Source organism: Anolis carolinensis, unplaced genomic scaffold, assembly GCF_035594765.1.
Source record: "Anolis carolinensis isolate JA03-04 unplaced genomic scaffold, rAnoCar3.1.pri scaffold_13, whole genome shotgun sequence".
NCBI lineage: Eukaryota > Metazoa > Chordata > Lepidosauria > Squamata > Dactyloidae > Anolis > Anolis carolinensis.
This window is the reverse complement of record NW_026943824.1, coordinates 5,661,670-5,682,216: the sequence shown is the minus strand read 5'-3', so window position 1 is coordinate 5,682,216 and position 20,547 is coordinate 5,661,670. Positions and strand designations below refer to the sequence as shown.

General features: G+C 41.9%; 2 protein-coding genes across 2 annotated transcripts; one reads left to right on the top strand and one right to left on the bottom strand.

The window, feature by feature from the left end:
* The first annotated feature begins 175 nt into the window (after positions 1-175).
* On the top strand, positions 176-8,893 carry atpaf2 (ATP synthase mitochondrial F1 complex assembly factor 2). The gene is made up of 9 exons (XM_062964593.1): positions 176-389; positions 2,368-2,514; positions 3,219-3,263; positions 4,201-4,346; positions 5,506-5,603; positions 5,872-5,952; positions 6,063-6,175; positions 7,475-7,590; positions 8,428-8,893. Exons 2-9 carry the CDS (start codon positions 2,382-2,384, stop codon positions 8,563-8,565), a joined length of 870 nt encoding a protein of 289 aa, XP_062820663.1. The 5' UTR covers positions 176-389; positions 2,368-2,381; the 3' UTR covers positions 8,566-8,893.
* A 1,382-nt stretch (positions 8,894-10,275) lies between these two features.
* LOC100553942 (phospholipase A and acyltransferase 4) lies at positions 10,276-20,511 on the bottom strand. Its single transcript, XM_062964592.1, has 4 exons — positions 18,949-20,511; positions 15,746-15,821; positions 11,015-11,117; positions 10,276-10,857 (listed from the first exon to the last, which is right to left on the bottom strand). The coding sequence occupies exons 2-4, from the start codon at positions 15,776-15,778 to the stop codon at positions 10,562-10,564; spliced, it is 432 nt and encodes a 143-aa protein (XP_062820662.1). The 5' UTR covers positions 15,779-15,821; positions 18,949-20,511; the 3' UTR covers positions 10,276-10,561.
* Positions 20,512-20,547: the final 36 nt, after the last annotated feature.

The window sequence follows — 20,547 nt, the reverse complement described above, 5'->3', positions numbered from 1 at the left end:
GTCTTATTGCATGCCGCCGAGTGAGGCCTCTGATTGGCTGGCTTCCGCCCTCGGAGGGAGGCTGGACGCTCACGTTGCTCAGGGTTCCTATTGGGCGACGTGCGAGGGCGGGCGCTGACGTCACCGAAACTCCATCCTTTTCCCCTCTCTGCCGCGTCGCCAGGAGACGGCGCCTCGGAGGGGACAAAACGCGTTTGTGACGCCTATTGCCCAGCACGCCTCTTTTCAAATTCAAGATGGCGGCGCCCGTGGGGAAGGCAGCAACGACATTCCCTCAGACTTCGTCCACCGAGAGCATTTTGTTCTTTATTTATATAATATAGAATATTTGTATATATATTCTATATTATATATAGCATATAAATAAATATATTTGAAGAATCAAGAAGGTAAGAAAGGCTCTGAAGCTGCCTTGAAACACAAGGCTCCCATTCATTGCTGGACTTTCATGGTTTTTTTCCCTTGATTGGTGCGATTTTAACTACCCTTTATGCCATACTAGCTTGGGGACCTGGCCGTGCCCTGGTCATTTGAGAAAAGCATTGTTTGCCTGTGTTCCAAATCTACATCCAATGTCAGCTGGGTTCAGTGGGTGTAGGTGAACTACAACTCCCATATGCAAGTCCCATCGTCCATGGCCCATCCACCTCCAGACAGCTCCAGGATGTAGAGGGGGCCATGGGGGTCTGTGTGCCAAATGTTGTCCAGGTCCATCATTCAAGGGGAATGCATAGGTCCCAGTGGGAGCCGTATCGGAAGTGAGTGAAGGTGCTGCAAATCCCACCATCCATGGTCCATCCTCCCCCGCAACACACCAGGGCGTAAAATGGGCCACGTTGCATCTGTGTGGCAAGCTTGGCCCAGTTCCGTCATTCGTGGGCATCTCAGTGGTCTGTGGGAGGCGATTCGGGTTAAGATACTGCAAATCCCATAATCCTTGGTCCATCCTCCCCCAAACGGCTGCAGCGTGTAAAGTGTGTCATTTGGGATATGTGTGCCAAGTTTGGATCAGTTCTGTCATTCGTGGGAGTTGCAGTGGTCTCAGGAAGTGAGTGAAGGTACTGTAAATCCCATCTATAGTACATCCTCCCCCAATCTGCACCAGAACATAAAGGGGGTCATTCACTTCACTTAACTTTATTTCTTAAAGTTCTTCAGAGTGCTCTGAGCGGCTTACAATTTAAAATAACGTTCCACAATATAAAAACATTCAACAGTGACTATTTGGCAAATTAGATCTGATTTACTTGAATGCACAACCAAACAGCCAAGTCTTGAGCACTTTTATAAAAGGCCACAACTCCGACATTGCTCTAATATATGGAAGCAATGAGTTCCACAGAATTGGAGCATAGGTCGAAAAGGCTCTACGCCTTGTAGCTTCCAGGTGTAAATCCCTAGGGCCCAGTATGTATAGGAGATTTTCCTGGGAGGATCGAGGTGACCACTGATGGGAAAAAGGAATGAGGCGGTCCCTAAGATATAATGGTCCTTGGCCATTTCGAGCTCTAAATGTCAGGATCAGTATCTTGTAAGAGATCCGATGTTCTATTGGTAGCCAGTGCAGTCATGGGAGTTCTGTGTGCCAAGTTTGGTCCAGTTCCGTCACTGGTGGGCTTCGCAGTGGTCTGTGGGATCTGAAGCGATTGAAAGTACTGCAAATCCCATCATCTGTGGTCCACCCTCCCCCAAATGGCACCAGGATGTAAAATGGGTCACGGGGGTTATGTGTGCCAAGTTTGGTCCAGATCCGTAATTCCTGGCGGTCACAGTGGCCTGTGAAAGTGGCAGCAAATCAGAAAGCTGCCACATACTCACATACATATGGGGGACTCTCGATCCCACCACCTTCATGGAGTGCCATTACCTTCCTGTCAGAGCAGTACCTATTGATCTGAGCCTCCGGTGGCCTAGGGGATAAAAGCCTCGTGACTTGAGGGTTGGGTTGCTGACCTGAAAGCTGCCAGGTTCGAATCCCACCCGGGGAGAGCGCGGATGAGCTCCCTCTATCAGCTCCAGCTCCATGCGGGGACATGAGAGAAGCCTCCCACAAGGATGGTAAAACATCAAAACATCCGAGCATTCCCTGGGAAACGTCCTTGCAGACGGCCAATTCTCTCACTCCAGAAGCAACTCTGGTTGCTCCTGACACGAAAAAAAAACACCTAGTGATCTACTCACATTTCCATGTTTTCAGACTTCTAGGTTCTGGGGCTGACAGCGGGAGCTCACCTCGCTTCCCATATTCAAACCGCCGGTCAGCAAGTTCAGCAGCTCAGCTAGATAGATATGCTATTGTTTGTTTTTGCTTGAGTGATCAACACAGACAATGTAAGTTTTCCCAAATTCTCCCTTTGCCTTCAACAGCATTCCATCCCAGAATGTGGTCGGGATGGTTCCAGTGCCGGTGGGTCCTGCAGCCCTGTGTGGTTCAGCATCTGCGTGCCACTTTTGTCCTTCGTTGCCCTGCTTTTTCCCCGGGGGCTTCCAAGCGCCTCTATACCCCCCAAGCAGGTGAGCGGTACAGCAAGCAGAAACTACAGTTTAGCCCCCAGCAGCATTTATAGTTTTTAGATAGTAGAGGCGGGAATTCAGGTATCCGTCATCATCCATTGAACTTAAATCTAGAAGAGAAATCTTGGTACTAGGAAATGATAGGAAATGTTCAATGGCCATTCTTGTTGCTTCTTATCAGAACTGATACTTAGCTTGCTCCTTTTAACCTTTCACAATTATAGATAAGTATGGGCTCATTTTCCATAAATATCTGTCTGATTTGTTTCTGGTTCTTCTGTTGAGAGAATAGTAAACTTGGGGAGCAAATTATTAGCCATGCTTTGAAATGCAGACGTTCCCTTTTCTTTTGCCGCCGGGGGAGCCCTTTGAAAGCTGATCCTTGGCCTCAGTTGGATAGTGCATTGTGGGAGATGTAGTCCACTAAGAAAGTGGGTGTGCAAAGCCTTTAATCTGGTTGGCTTGTAGGCAGAAAGGCACTAGAAGAACGAAATGTATTAAAGGAGCACTTCCTTGGTTTTCTCTATTCTAGCATTCTGCTATATGTTAAGTATGATTGCTTCCAGCATAATCCAATAATTTCCCCATAGAAAATGGGAACAATAGAAAGATAGAGATTCTTTATTTCAGGGGACTTAGAAATGCATGCATTAGTCTGCGTTAGTTATTTTATGTATTTCTCAAATAAATATACTTTGTTGCAGAAAGGAAGCGGTTTTACCAGAATGTTACAATCAGCCAAGGTGAAGGTCAGTTTGCACATGTTGGTTGAATTTTATAACTAATATATAATAATAATAATTCTAAAATGCTTTATCTGGATTCATCCTGTCGCAAAGCAGGATGGATGGTACTGGGTTCTTCAAGGTGAACTTTGTGGCAGAACAGGAGTTTGGTTCCATCTTTTCCCTGAACAAAGTAATTTAGAATTTTTGCATCTAGCAAAAAGTTTGAAATTCAGCAATTCATGGGAAGGAAATCTATTCTTGGGAGAACTTTTTTGTGATGCCCAGCTGTAGTGCAAATTAAATGTAAACTTATCTAACCATTAAGAAATCACATTTTAAGCCTTAGAAATGGCAAAATGTATAATGGGGTATGCAACCTCCACAATTCTATAATTAAACAGTAGTTAAAAAATTACGTACAGTCAGCCACAGATTCAACTGTCCAATTCTTGAAAATATCATTCACACAGATGCCCCAAAAATTCCAAAAGCAAGTCTTGGTTTTGCCATTTTATGTAGGGGCATCCATTTTTACCTCTCATATAATGAGACTTGAGCATCAACAGATTTTGGTATCCATGGCGGGGAGTCCTTAAAGACTACAGAAATTAATTTCTGGATACTTTCAGTTATGTTTTACACATTTTTTGCAGTCTCTGTGGCCCCCGTAGAGTCTAAAACGCATGACACTGGCAAGCAGATCTGCCAGAGCTATTCATTCCAGCTATATTTATTTATTTATTATTTATTTATTAGCGAGATTTATATCCCGCCCTTCTCACCCCGAAGGGGACTCAGGGCAGTTTACAAGTATATATACATACAATATATTATATTATACGACTATATTGCAATATTATTAGTAATATTGCATGTGATATAAATATACAATTATATAGCTCATCAAGTCTGCACTGTCATACTGGGTTCAGGTTTAATAGCAGTTTAACTTCTCCAGGAGGCTTTGAAATCAATCTGGACCACCGGAAGCTGAAAACCCCGCAGGCCAAGCTCTTCACTGTCCCCAGCGAGACATTGGCTCTGGCAGTGGCCACTGAATGGGACTCTCAGCGAGACACCATCAAACCCTACACCATGCACCTGGTGAGTGACAGACTGCCATAATTATAGCAATAATAACAATAATAATAACAGTAATAATAATAATAATAATAATAATAATAATAATAAAATTATTACCCATCTATCCTTGTGGCTAGGATTCTTGTGTTAGGTCATTGGTTCCCAACCTTTGGGTCTCCAGGTATTTTGGACGTCTACGCCCAGAAGTATCTTAAAAATTATCATATAGTTGAACATAGCCCAAGACCAACTGACAGAAGGGAGGTATGCATTTAGTTACTTGCTGGCTTGCTTCTTAGGCCCCAGCTACACTACCATGTAGTACAGGTTGAACTATAATATAATGATCAGTTTAGATTCATATAATACAGATTGGATTGCATTATATGAGTCTACACCAATGATGGGCAACCTTTTGCACTTGGTGTGTCAAAATTCACCAAAAAAAACCTAGCATGACTTGGGTGGTGTGTCACTTCAAGAAAAAAAATTATAATTTCGCAATATGTATAGTTTAAATAACAAAAATGTATAATTGTAATATATAACTGTATTTAATAAATCAAAAACTATTTACTACCATTATTTCCATGTACAACAATCTATGGTACCTCTTGCAGTTTCCACGCTGATTTCTCTCTATTCTAGTTCCAGTGTAGTCATGAATAATGAATAATATAATAATAATATAATAGTAATCATATGATAATATACTACAATAATAATAGAATATGAATATATGAGAAAATATATATAAATATATAAATAAAATATATTTATTATTTATATATTTATAATATAATATATATATATATTATATATATTTATATATTATACATTATTTATATATTTATAATATAATATAAATATATATAAATGTAATGTGCATAATTCCCATGGAGTAAACAACAAAACCACTGGACCAAATCACACCGAATTTGGCCACAAAAGTCATCCAATCAATCTGCATGCGGTAGCGTGTCAGCAAAAATGGCTAGGCGTGTTAGTGCTGACACGCATGTCATAGGTTGGCCATCACTGGTCTACACTGTCATATAATAAATTTCATTGCAGTTGATCTGCATTCTGAAACTGCACTATATGGCAGTGTAGATGAGGCTTTAGTTATCATACCCATTTAGGTGTTCTGAATTTCTGTAACTGCCTCCCTGCCTTCCAGACTACTTTGTGCAACACAGCTTTGGACAACCCATCACAACGAACCAAGGACCAAATTATCCGGGCAGCTCTGAAGTTCTTGGAGACAGATACCATCTGGTAGGACTGGATTTGGGGTTCTGGAAAGGGTGGGCAAGTGGCCATGGTGGTTGGAGAATTCTGGGAATTGTATTCCCCTAAAAGCAATGTTCATAAGCTCTGTTTTTAAATTATTATTATTATTATTATTATTATTATTATTATTATTATTTACCTCCAGCATAGTGTAGTAAGTTGAAGCATTGGAAAAAGCATTCATATCCCCATTCAGTATAAAAACACTGAGTCACCTTGGGCTTTCTTTTGTTCTGCTTTTGGGAAATGTTAGCTACCGAGTGGAGGAGCCCCCTGCCTTGGTGGAATTGCAGAAGAACGAATGGGATCCTATCATCGAGTGGGCCGAGAAAAGGTACGTGCAAAGAAGGACTGAGTCTGGATCCACACTGCAGAATGAATGCAGTTTGACACCACTTGAACTGCCATGGCTCGGAACATGGCTAAACTCTGCTTTGCCTTCAGGTACAATGTCGTGATTGGCTCTTCAACCAGCATCATGGGGCCCAGCATCCCCCAGAGCACCAAGGACATCTTCATTAGTCACCTGGCATCATATAACACCTGGGCTCTTCAAGGTAAAGAGAAGCCTCTTTTGGTCTCCAGTGTATTGAAAGTATCTCAGTCTACATATACTTCTGAGGCAGGAGGTTTTTCAGCCACCAATCACCCTTCCACATTTGCAGATTTAACTTTTTTTTCAGATAGTATTTTATTTTGATTTTGTGGAGATTTCTCTTAATTTTCTCTCTGGCTCATGTTTATCACTAATGACTGAGCTTAGCAAAATATACTATTTAATTGATGAGTCTCCACAATAATTGTAATTGGTTTTAAATGTTTTTAATGCTTAATATTTATTTAATATTTGTTTCTGTTTCTGTATCTCATGTGATTGTAAAGGCATTGAATGTTTGCCTCCAGTCTACTTTTACAACCTCTCCGTTTTAATCCATGTTTTTATTAGTTCTTGTCATTTGTTTTTATTGGCTAATGTTTAAATTTTTATAATTGTGCATGTTTTTTGTCTATTGTTGTGTTTTATATTGCTATTGTTCTTATTCGGGCTTGGCCCCATGTAAGCCACCCTGAGTCCCCTTTGGGGAGATAGAAGCGGGGTATAAAAATAGTTGTTGTTATTATTATTATTATTATTATTATTATTATTATTATTATTATTATTATTATTAAATGCTGTAATCCGCTCTTAGTCTCCTAGGGGAGAAGGGCAGAATATGAATAAACTGTATAATAATAATTATTATTATTATTATTATTATTATTATTATTATTATTATTATTATTTTGTAACTTTCATTTATATTAGCTTAGGTACCTGGCAATGCTTATGTAGTACTATTTATTAGAAAAATAGTCTTTTTTTTTTTTTAATTTTACGAATGGTCTCATTAGGGAATGCGTAAGGATGTGGGTGAACTTCCACTCCCATCATCCTCTATCATTGTCCCTAAACTCCACCAGTGGTTAAAGCTCCTTTTCTGTTTGTTTGTTTATTTTTCAATAAACTTATCTTAGGGAAAGGAGGATTCCCCCACTTCCTTTCCTTCTTTATCTGAAGGCCAGGACAGTTTACAAAATCTGAAATTGAACTTTTTGGAGGAAGGAGGGAAGAGCAGAGCTCCAGAAAACTATTTCAGGTTTGGTAAGGAAGGAGAAAAGAGTGTGGTTTTTAAACCTCCTTGCCTTTGGAGAAGGAAAGAGGGAGAATTGCCCCAAACAGCTCTGCGACTATTATGTGAGGAACAAAAAAATACTAATTTTGTCACCCCCGAAATGGGGATTTGACCATTACACGGCGGTAACTATTGTGAAATCAATTGCGGTATCTTTTCTTCCTTCACAAATTGTCTCCCCAGGCATAGAGTACATGATCACTCAGCTGAAGTCCCTTATTCTCTCAATGGGCCTCTTGGACAAACACTTGACAGTGGAGCATGCGGTCCTGCTGTCTCGCCTGGAAGAAGAATATCAGGTAAGACTTGGAGGTGGCACAGAGCTAAGGCCTTTAGGGTAAATGATGAAAAGGATTCTCTCTGCCAGTTAAAGATAATTGTCAGGACATATGGGAATCAGATCTGGGACTTTGGCCCCTTCTACACTGCCATATAATCCAGATTCTTCTTCGTGGTGCTTCTGTGGAAATCGCACATATGGGATTGCCTGCGCAGTACAGCCTTCGGAACCTTCTAGAACTTTTCAGTGGACCATTTAGGCGGAAAGCCCCGCCCACACTCCCCAGTAGATTATATAAGCCCGGTGGGCAGGGCTAGCCCCAGTTCCTTCTTTCTGCCGCTCAGCACTGTAGGAACTTCTCTAGAACAGACTGCTATCTACCATCGGTTAGACCTCGGATTGCTTTGGACTTTTGGACTTGATACTTACCTTTTGACCCAGACTGGTTTTGGCTATATCGATTTTCTCCTGCCCTCGACTCGGACTGTCTACTGACTCAGGATTTTTCCGCTGAGGACATCTAGCTTTGGCACGAAATCAGGCCAGTGCTATGGCATCGTTTTTCAAAAAATGCGCTGCCTGCAGGGGGAACTGGAGCTAGCCCTCCCACTGGGCTTATATAATCTACTGGGGAGTGTGGGCGGGGCTTTCCGCCTAAAGGTTCTAGAAGGTTCTGAAGGCTGTACTGCGCAGGCACAGGAAATCCCATATGTGCGAATTCCACAGAACACCACTCGAAGAAACACAGTTACAGGTAAGCAACTATATCTTATCAAATCAGCTTAACAGCAAAGGCAAACAAGGACATCTTCCCAGACTTCCTAGATTGACCCTCTCTCTGGCACTCTCTTCCCAGATCCAGCGCTGGGGGAACGTGGAGTGGGCCCACGACTATGACCTGCATGAGATGCGTTCCCGTACAGCCGCTGCCACCCTCTTCGTCCATCTTTGCACAGAGAGCGCCACCGTCAAGCACAAGCTGCTCCAAGACTGATGTTCTTCGTGGTCGGACTGAAGAAGATCCAAATGGCTAACAGACAAGGAAGGACATTGCCATCCTCCTGGGTCTGTCTCAGGACTGATGGTCTTTTTGGGCTGACCAGGAGAGGTTACAAGAAATGCTTGAGTTGTGAGGGAGAGCACCGCTCACGCAATCTGTATGGATTTTCACAACAGAATAAGGATTTTGGTAGGGACCCTTTTGGGGAGTTCTACACTGGCATAATGCCCTGGTGTTGTGTGTCTCCTTTGCTATGGGATGCTGCCCAGGGACGCCTCTGCCACTGGTTGGACATGGCCAATAAAGGGCCCTTTCCACTGTCTTTACTTTCTCTTTCCTTGCCCAGACCTCCACATAAGGACACTGGTAGAACTTGATGTTTTAATAGCTACAAAGAGGAATGTGGTCTTTTCTCCTGTCCCAGCTGAACCTGGACTTGTGGCTTCTATCCCCAGAGACATGGCTCCTAATGGTCCTTACTAAGGTTGAGAAGACATGCAACCCAACATGAGGACTGTACTTTGCCCATTCCTGCTCTCACCAGGTTTTCCTAGACCACACACTGTCCCTCTCCTTCCTCTCAGCCTCAGAGGAAGGCAAAAGCCCCTCTGAACAAATCCTGCCAAGAAAGCCTCTCAATAGATCTTCCTTAGTTGCCATAATTCAGAAGTGACTTCAAGACATACAACAGAACTGTTCCTAAACATTATCCAAAAAGGAAATGAGCAAACCCATGTTTCTACAGTTAATACTAGAGTAGCAGTGGCCACCACTACATTTCAAAGGAGATTTGAAGGACTTCTGGAAGATGTGGCAGTATGGATGAGAATCTAACTCCGTTGACTCATGCTGATGGGTCTTTTGTTTTCCTTTGCTCCGCTTACAGGGAATGCTAGCTACTAAATGGAATTCGTGGGATTGCAGAAAAATGAGTGCTCTGCTGCTAAATCAAAAGCACACAAAAGAGAAGAAACCCAGACCATTGCTTATCATGTATTTGGCACTTTTAATTCATTTAACACAGGATTCACACCTGGGTTGCACAGGAGGACATCGGGGAAACTCTGATCTTCCTCCTTCGATCCCAGAGTTGTTAATTCTGATTCTGTCGATTTCTAATCATTTTGAATACGGGAAAGGCAACCGTAAGCGCTGCTGCAAGAGCCCCTGCGATTTTTACCCCATCAGCCACCTTTGAGACCTGTGCAGAGAAAAGGAGAGCAAAGTTAGCTGTGCGTCACCTGCATTTTGAACTCTTTTTGTAAGAAGTGGCTTTGCTTCCTAATTTGGGAAGGGAGCGCTCCCCAAGGGTGAGAAGTACAGGACATAGAAAGGGACCTCTTAAAGCCATCCAGTCCAACCCTCTTGTGTCAGGCAAGAAAACACAGTCCAAGCCTTCTCGACAGATGGCCATCCAGCCTCTGCTTAAAATTCTTCAGAGAAGGAGACTCCACTGGACCTCATAATAATAATAATAATAATAATCTTATACCCCACCTCCATCTCCCCGAGGGGACTCAGGGTGGCTTACATGGGGCAAAAACCCAGGCATATACAATAACAAACATAAAACACATCAAATAACAGAAACCACGCGCGAAATGAGAATTAAGCATTAACATCAAAATAAAATAGGTAAAACAATAGTAAAACATTAATTAAAACTGTTAGGAAGTTCTTCCTAATGTTTAGGTGGAATCTCTTTTTCTGCATTTAAGGGTTTGCAGTGTGTTGCCGCTGAGCTGCTCAACTTGCTGACAGAAAGGTCGGCGGTTTGAATCCGGGGAGCCGGGTGAGCTCCCATTGTTAGCCCTAGCTCCTGCCAACCTAGCAGTTCAAAAACATGCAAATGTGAGTAGATCAGTAGGTAGCCATATAAAATCCAGATTATCTACTGTGAACTAGATTATATAGCAGTGTAGATTCATATAATCCAGTTCAAAGCAGATAATGTGGATTATCTGCTTTGAAAATCTCATGGCAGACGGACCTAAGACAGACACACAAGAGGTCTATGCACCTGTTTACACCTTGGTTCTCCAAAGACCAGATTTCTGGCAAAATGCTCGCAGTTCTTCTTCAACACGTTGTAGCTCGTTATCCTCCCCACCATGTCCTCGGCATCGAGGACGATCACCTCCGTATCTCTACAGTCCTCCTCCTGCTCATGTTTCTTGAGGATCTTATATCTGTTTCTCCAGGCCACTTGGGAAATGCGTTCTTTCTTCACCTCTGCCTTTGGGCCATTGCATGAAACATTGAAGCCCAAAGGCCCTGGGTCTGCACCTCAAGAAATTAAAAATAACAGAACGTAAGACAGCTACTCAGTTTTGGAGATGTGTATTACAAATGTGGCGTTTTTGTATTATTTCTACTTTTCCACTGGATGAGCTCCCCTTTCATTCAGGCCTCCTCCATCTACTTGGTGTAGAGAAGTCCTTACTTGTGAGGTGGACCACGTGTTTGCTGTCCACGGCCACCCCGTAATGCTTGTACAGGCCACGATGAAACTCAACCAGGTCTCCGCGGTCTGCTACTTTCTCTTCCTGCAAGATGCAACAAAGTCACATAATCTATATATATAAAAGAGTGATGGCATCAGGGCAGCGGACAAAACTACAGGCCCCCCAACCTCGAAACTTGACAACACAACCCATCATTCAAGGCTCTAGGTTGATACAACAAAAAGAAAAGAAAACTAAAGTCCTAATTACAGGGAGAGGAATAATAGTTTTTATCCAATTGCTGCCAGTTAGAAGGCTAAGCTCCGCCCACTTGGTCTCCTAGCAACCTATTCAGCCCAGGGGACAAGCACAGGGCTCTTCCACAGATTATCAGATTTTAACTGGATTATATGGCAGTGTAGACTCAAGACCCTTCCACACAGCTATATAACGCATTTAGAATCTTACATTATCTGCTTTGAACTGGATTATCTTGACTCCACACTGCCATATAATCCACCTCAGTGTGCTTACTAAACATAAAGACAACCATACAACAGACATTCAATACCACCACTACCTCAACAATTTCTCACCAACACCACAGCAACGCATGGCCGGGCACAGCTAATAATAATAATAATTTTAACATGGAATGGACGAAGGATTGGGGGAAATCCAACCCCAAATAGGGAAACAAGTTGTCCAGGAACACCTGGCCACTCTAAACGAATTCAAGTCCCCAGGGCCAGACCAGCTCCATCCAAGAGTATTGAAGGAATTAGCGGAAGTTATTTCAGAACCACTGGCAATTATCTTCGAGAGTTCTTGGAGAACGGGAGAAGTCCCAGCAGATTGGAGGAGGGCGAATGTGGTCCCGATCTTCAAGAAGGGAAAAAAGAACGACCCAAACAATTACCGTCCGGTCAGCCTCACGTCGATACCAGGCAAAATTCTGGAAAAGATCATTAAGGAAGTGGTCTGCAAACACTTAGAAACAAATGAGGTCATTGCTAATAGTCAACACGGATTTACCAAAAACAAGTCATGCCAGACTAATCTGATCTCTTTTTTCGATAGAGTTACGAGTTGGGTCGATACAGGGAATGCTGTGGATGTAGCGTACCTGGATTTCAGTAAGGCCTTCGACAAAGTCCCCCACGACCTTCTGGCAAACAAACAAGTTAAATGTGGGTTAGACAAAACTACCTTTAGGTGGATCTGTAATTGGCTAAGCGAACGAACCCAAAGGGTGCTCACCAATGCGTCGTCTTCATGATGGAAAGAAGTGACAAGTGGAGTGCCGCAGGTCTCCGTCCTGGGCCCGGTTCTGTTCAGGATCTTTATTAACGACTTAGACGAAGGGTTAGAAGGCACGATCATCAAGTTTGCAGACAACACCAAACTGGGAGGGAGAGCCAACACTCCAGAAGACAGGAGCAGAATTCAAAACGATCTTGACAGACTAGAGAGATGGGCCGAAACTAACAAAATGAAGTTCAACAGGAACAAATGCAGGATACTTCACTTCGGCAGAAAAAAATGGAAATCAAAGATACAGAATGGGGGACGATGCCTGGCTCGACAGCAGTACATGTGAAAAAGACCTTGGAGTCCTCGTGGACAACAAGTTAAACATGAGCCAGCAATGTGATGTGACTGCTAAGAAAGCCAACGGGATTCTGTCCTGCATCAATCGGGGAATAGCGTCTAGATCCAGGGAAGTCATGCTCCCCCTCTATTCTGCCTTGGTCAGACCACACCTGGAATCACACTGTGTCCAATTTTGGGCACCACAGTTGAAGGGAGATGTTGACAAGCTGGAAAGCGTCCAGAGGAGGGCGACTAAAATGATTAAGGGTCTGGAGAACAAGCCCTATGAGGAGCGGCTTAAAGAGCTGGGCATGTTTAGCCTGCAGAAGAGAAGGCTGAGAGGAGACATGATAGCCATGTACAAATACGTGAAGGGAAGTCATAGGCAGGAGGGAGCAAGCTTGTTTTCTGCTGCCCTGCAGACTAGGACGCAAGGGAACAATGGCTTCAAACTACAGGAAAGGAGATTCCACCTGAACATCAGGAAGAACTTCCTCACTGTGAGAAAGGCTGTTCAGCAGTGGAACTCTCTGCCCCAGACTGTGGTGGAGGCTCCTTCTTTGGAAGCTTTTAAGCAGAGGCTGGATGGCCATCTGTCAGGGGTGCTTTGAATGCGATTTCCTGCTTCTTGGCAGGGGGTTGGACTGGATGGCCCATGGGGTCTCTTCCAACTCTACTATTCTATGATTCTATTCTTATACCCCGCCCCATTTCTCCGTAGGGACTCGGGGCAGCTTACATGGGGCCAGGCCCGGTCAACCAAACAACATTCAACCAAAACAACTTCCAGTAGCAGTGTGTGGGTTCCAGTGTCCGTATGGGATTGGCTCTGGGTTTGAGTTTGAACTTTCTAAAAGCCATCCAAGGTGCTGAACGTGCTCCTCCAAAACGACACTCAAAGTTCAGCATCTTGGGGAGTTCCTTCAACACCTGGAGGAATGTAATGCACCGTGGCAAAAAGTGAGTGCCCTTCTTTGTCATTTAGCCATTGCGGTTTCTGCTTGCTTAGAATTTCTTTTTTTAAAACCAAAGTGTTAGGACACCAAAGCTTCCAGCGACGGAAAAGAAAACCTTTGGATGCATCTATGCTGCAGAGTGAAGTCAATTTTAATTATAGTAAACATTCTACCTAAATATTTGAAAGAACGTCCTTGGGTATGATTTTTTAAAAAAAATATATATTTTCATTGAGAATTTTGTATTACAAATATATAAAAACAAAGAAAACCAGAGTTGGGTAAGGGGTAGTGAGGGACGTTTTGGGTATTGAGAAAAGGGGCAGGTGTAGAAGGGATATGAAAAGGGGGAAGAGGGGCTACGGGGTGGAGGGAGAAGTGGGGGGTATATGAGGAGAGGGGAGTTAAGGGATTAAAAAGAAAATTTAAAAAATTGGACATCCATTTCTCTTCGGGGGGGGGGTAATGTCTCGAATTCTAATTCCTCTTCTTATTTTGTCATTCGTTTCTTCAGCAGTATTTTCTACATCTTCCTTCTGTTTTCTTGTTGATATATGGGTGTATTCTGGAGCCTTTTTTCCCCTTATTATTCTCCTCTTTTTTCCCATTTTATTTTCCCAGTTTTTCCTCCGTTAGGTATCTCTCTAATTGTTTCCAGTCAGTTTCTTTCCTAGATTTTCCCTGGTGTTTTGCCATTAAGAATGTTAGCCTGTCCATGTTCTTAATTTCTGAGATTTTAATTAACCATTCCTCTTTAGTAGGGGTTTCTTTTTGTCTCCAGTAAAATAGGTCATTAATTTTTCCTCATTTGGTTCCCTAGTATTTTTAATAATTCCCAATAGATAAATTTCCGGTAATTTAATGAACTTGTGTTCTAATATTTTCTGGACATTGTCATGTATCATAAACCAGAATTCTTTAGCCTTTTTGCACTTCCACCAAATATGATTATAAGAGCCTTCCTCTTCTCCACATTTCCAACATATTAAGTTGCTATTTTTCTTAATAATACTTAATTTTTAGGGGTTATATACCATCTATAGAAAACCTTCATCCAATTTTCTTTTAATTGATAGGCATATGTAAATGTAAGTCTTCTCCCCCAGCACGCTTCCCATTCATTATTTATTTATTTATTTATTTACAGTATTTATATTCCGCCCTTCTTTCTCACCCCGAAGGGGACTCAGGGCGGATTACAATGAACACATATATGGCAAACATTCAATGCCAACAGACAAACAACATACATTAGACAGACACAGAGGTATTTTTAACATTTTTCCAGCTTCACGATTCCGGCCACAGGGGGAGCTGTTGCTTCACCGTCCAGAAGTGGCTGTACTTCCTCATTCCTTTCCTCATGTTTGCTGGCAGTTTCTTTATGGTGTTGTAAATTAGCCTCCCGCATAAAGCGTCCCTAAATTTCCCTAATTGACAGGTGCAACTGTCTTTCAGGGCTGCATAGGTCAACAGCAAGCTGGGGCTATTAATGGTCGGAGGCTTAACCCGACCCAGGCTTCGAACTCATGACCTCTCGGTCAGTAGTGATTTATAGCAGCTGGTTACTAGCCAGCTGTGCCACAGCCCGGCCCCTATGAATTGCTCTGCCTATGTCCTTGGACCATTTTACCATACAATGTTTTACTAATTCCGTTTCTGTGTTCCACTCTAATAAGATCTTATAAATCTTGGATATTGTTCTACCTTCAGTAAATAATATTCTATCCCCTAGATTATTTTTATCCATAAAACCCACTGTCTTATCTTTCTTGAACTGATATTTTAATTAGCCATACTATAGCCATGTAGTACGGTCCTTGAGTATGATATATTGGCCAATAGAACCCACTTCTTTTGGAATTTTTGTGCTGAGGCTGGATGGCTGTCAAGAATGTTTGGATTGTGGCTTCTTGCATGCTAGAGAAAGGGAGGTAGAGTGGGGATAGAAATCTTAGAATTGCACTCGGGAAAAGCAGGTCTAAACAACCTTTCTGCTCACCAAATGTTTCTGACTCATAGTCTTATCTCCAGTCCTTTCCGTCTCTTTCAGTATTGTAGACAATGGGGTGAAGGGAAGGAGACAGACAGCGAAAGCAAAGACAAAACAAGGGGGGGGGGGAGAGAAAACTTAGAATTCCACATAGGAGAAACATGTTTCCAAACGATCTTTCTGCTCACCAAACAGTCGTCTTCAAATGATGCAGCCGCCATTCTACTTTCTATATTGTAGACAATGGGGATGAGGAGGTGGAGGCTAAGACAACATTGCAGGACAAAGAGAAACCAAAAGTTATGAATTATTGAGTCCTACAAATAGATACAGCTCCTCTGGGAAAATCAAACCACAGTGGCTCCCAGGGGTTTTGAGGTGTTTTGAGAGGAATTCTAGGATCACAACAGCACAAAGACAAAAATATAGAAGTGACCCTACTCCGGTTGCATTATCTGCTGAAATCATCCTGATTCCTGGGATAGGAAAATAATCTGGTCTAAAATGCCAATCAGTAACTTCTGGTAGACTCTGAAACTAAGCTAAAGGCAATAATTTTGAAGGCTGTTATGATCTTTAGAGGACTTTTCAACCCCAAAATAAACAAGCAAAATATTATAACATATTGTATATACATATAATATTCATAATATTATATTGTGATATGATATAATACTAATAATACAATATTATAATATTAATTATATATTATATTTTACATGTAATATTACTAATAATATTACAATATATTGATACAGTACAATATAGTAATTTATTACCAGTATTGTACTATGCTAATATAATATTGTATGTAAATTTAATTTGTAAGCCACTCTGAGTCCCCTTCGGGGTGAGAAGGGAGGCATATAAATGTAGCAAATAAATAAATAAGAAATAAATATTACAGAAAGAGGAAGAGGTAGTAGTAGTCACACCCTGGCTGGATCTACACTGCCGTTTCTCTGAGGATCTGATCCCGGATTATCTGCTTTGAAATGGATTATATGAGTCCACACTGCTAGATAATCAGATAAGGAGATAATTTGGGAACAGATCCTAAGATATAGGGCAGTGTAGATCCAGCCTCAGAGGAAGACAAATCTTAAGGTCTCCATAAGATGTAAATGATTGGAAGGCACACAACAACAACAACAACAACAACAACAACAACAAAACGTTTTTCTACCTGTTGACTTAAGGCAACTCCATGCATTCCATAGTTTTCTTAGGAAAAGAATCCTCAGGGGTGCTTTTGCCAATTCCTTCCTCTGAAACACAGTCTAGAGCAGGGGTCCCCAAACTAAGGCCCGGGGGCCGGATGTGGCCCTCCAAGATCATTTACCTGGCCCCCGCCCTCAGTTTTATAATATAATATTGTATATCATTTTTAATAATATAATAATTGTATATACATATAATATTGATAATAATATTATAATGTTATACGGTATAATGCTAATAATAATACCATATAATAATATTAATTATATGTTATATATTACATATAATATTACAGTATAGTGGTATAGTTCAATATAGTAATATATAATGCCAATATTGTGCTATGTTAATAATATAATATATTGTATGTACATACAGCTGCTCTGAGTCCCCTTTGGGGTGAAAAGGGCGGGATATAAATGTAATAAATAAATGTAGTAAATGAATAAATAAATAATTTTAGACTTGGGGTCTGCCAAAGTCTGAAATGACTTGAAGGCACACAACAACAACAATCCCAATTAATTGGCCAGAAGCAGGTCCACACTTCACATTGAAATCCTGATAGGTTTATGTTGGTTACAATTGTTTTCATTTTTAAATACTGTATTGTTCTTTCATTGTTGTTGTTTTTGTTTTGCACTACAAATAAGACATGTGCAGTGTGCATAGGAATTTGTTCGGGTTTTTTTTTTTCAAATGATAATTCAGCCCCTCCGGAGTCTGAAGGATTGTGGATCGGCCCTCTGCTTTAAAAGTTTGGGGACACCTGGTCTAGAGTAGGGCTTCTTAAACTTTTCCACCAAAGACCCCATTCGGCCCAAGAAATTTCATATATATATGAAATTTGAATATCGAAACAGACTGATTTCCCTTTTTATGAAGTACAGCTCAAACATCTACAGCAGGGGTCTTCAAACTCTAAGTGGAGGGCCAATTCACAGTCCCTCAGACTGTTGGGGGGCCGGACTATGATGAAATAGTAAAAAATGAGGATTGTTGTTGTTGTGTGCCTTCAAAGTCATTTCAGACTTAGGTCAACCCTAAGTCTAAAGTTTAGGACAGAGGCCAGGTAAATGACCTTGGAGGGCCTTAGTTTAGGGACCCCTGATCTAGACGATCTCATAAGACCATAGGTAAGCCAAGAGACCTCCAAAAACCATCTAGATGGTCTAATAAGACCATAGGTAAGGAAAGGGACCCTCAAAGGCCATCCAGACGGTCTCATAAGACCATAAGTAAGTAAAGAGACCTCCAAAAACCATCTAGATGGTCTCATAAGACCATGGGTAAGGAAAGGGACCCTCCAAGGCCATCTAAATGATCTCATAAGGCCACCAGAAGACCATAGATTAGGAAAGGGACCCTCAAAGACCATCTAGATGGTTCCATAAGACCATAGGTAAGGAAAGGGGCCCCCAAAGGCCATGTAGACAATCTCATAAAACCATAGTTAAGGAAAGGGACCCTCAAAGGCCATCTAGATGGTCTCATAGGACCATAGGTAAGGAAAGTGACCCACAAAAGCTATTTAGATAGTCTCATAAGGCCGTAGCTAAGCAAAGAGACTTTCAAAGACCATCTAAACGATCTCAAAACCCATAAGTAAGCAAAGGGACCTCCAAAGACCAGGCAGACTTAGGTCAACCCTAAGTCTGAAGTTTAGGACAGGGACCAGGTCAATGACCTTGGAGGGCCGCATCCGGTCCACGGGCCTTAGTTTGGGGACCCCTGATCTACAGAGTGTAGTGTAAACACTGTGCAACAGATTCGTGCCAATGGCTAAAACAGCCATTAGGTGATATTCAGGCAACCTTTATTGCTGCTAAATTTTGGAGACTCCAACATTGAACTAAAGGGACTCCAAAAACTGTGGGTTTAGGATCTACAGTTTAAGAAGCAATGGTCGGAGCATCTGGTGGTCTCCCATCGTAGTTATCATTGGGCCTAAACCTTCATGACGTCCCATATTAAATCTGTTGCCTATATTAATCTCCAGCTTGGGAGGGTAAAAAAAGCCTGGTAATTATTTATATGAAAATGAATAACTGAAGTGGAGATTGACACCTTCACCGAGTAAATAGCAAGATCTGCTTTCAGGGGAAGAATTGCTAACAGGCGTTCAGTATTTATAATTAAAACAGAGAGAGTCAAAGCAGGAAATACTTACCCACCAAGTCCTTGCCAAGAAGGAAACTAAATTCACCGTGTCTGGAAAAAAACCCACACTTTATAGGCGAGTAGAAATCGAAAGCATGATAGAACTGCCAGGTTTCTTGTAACTTGTCGAAAAACTGGAAATCATCTGTGCACTCGTTCTGCAAACTGGACTGATATAAAATTGCTTTAGCTGCAGAAATGAAGCAGACTTTAACCCCAAACAGCAAATAATTCTCCTATTTATGGTGGGATGAGGGGGAACAGAGGAGGGTATCAATTCTGCCCCTTTGATGTCTAATTTCCTTCAGTCCCAATATTTTTAGCAGTTTGGTAACTTCAAACTTCAATTTAAAGATCCAAAGAAAGAAACAACCAAAGTGGCTATGGGACGATGAAGACGGCAAGAATGATTATGCATGTTCCGTCTCCCAGGAGTTTGACTTGCACTGTCCCATAGTTATAGGAAATAGCACCCTTTTGCATTTCCTCCAGGGTTGCTACAGACTCAGCAACACCCTGATAGTTAACCATCAACAGAGGTTTGTAGCCAGCCTGCAAAGCCTTTGCTGTTGTCAGCTTGCAAAAGCATATTCTTTATCTTGAGGGCCGCCCCTTTTTCCTGGGGATAAAATCTCCATTTTAAAAAGCCTTTTTGCCTTCTGCAAAATAGAGTAAAGAACTCAGATGTGCTTGTGTGGTCAAGCCAGGCCAGCTCAGACAAGCCATCGTAAGTACTAACCTCTTGCCTTTAAAACTAGTTCTGAGTTTAGATAGGGAAAGACCTGCGCTTTCTAAAATAGCAACTCAGCACTAGGGCAGAGAATATCCCAGGATTTTTCTGCCATTGGAAGAAGCTCTAACTACTTTGTCTCCAAGCTTGCTTTGAGTTTAGACAGGGAAAGACCTGCTCTTTCTGATATAGCAACTCAGGATTAGGGTAAAGAGCATCTTAGGTTCTATCCACCTTAGGAAGAAGTTAACCTAGCAGCCAAAGGGAAAGGTAAAAAGAAACATCTGCATGATTTTATAAGTTGACTGTTTGTATTTGTAACCTCAACAAATTGTGCCAAGCCTGTCAAGAACTTTGAGAAAATAAAAATCTTGTTTGATGTTCAATTTGGAGTGGCCTTAGTTGCTGGGACTCCTGAGCTTCAAGGTAAGGCCCCAGCAGTCCACCCGGCAAAGAAAGGAGCACATCTTAATTTCAACCAAAGGGTGCCTGGGTGTGACGGCACAATGCATCAATGTTGCATTCAATGCTGGAAATATGGGAAATGATGGAGAATTTTATTTGTGGGGAAGCCAATGCTTATTTGGGACAATAATGCCCCATTTCGCTCCCCGTTCATAGAAGTGAGACTCTTGGGGAGAGAGATGCAGAAGAGCGAAAGGATGCCTCCTGCGTCGTAATGCCTTGCAACATTTCAAAATGTATTTCAGTCTTTCTAAGATGTTTCAGGCGCCCAAAGGTCATGTTTCTGAGCTCCTTTCAATCCCTAGCAACTGAAACAATATCTTTTAATAGGTTAAGCAAGGGTAGCTGGACCAATGGGTAATGCATGATAAAAGAGTTACAACTCCATTGAATTTTGGTATTTTTGGAATTAGA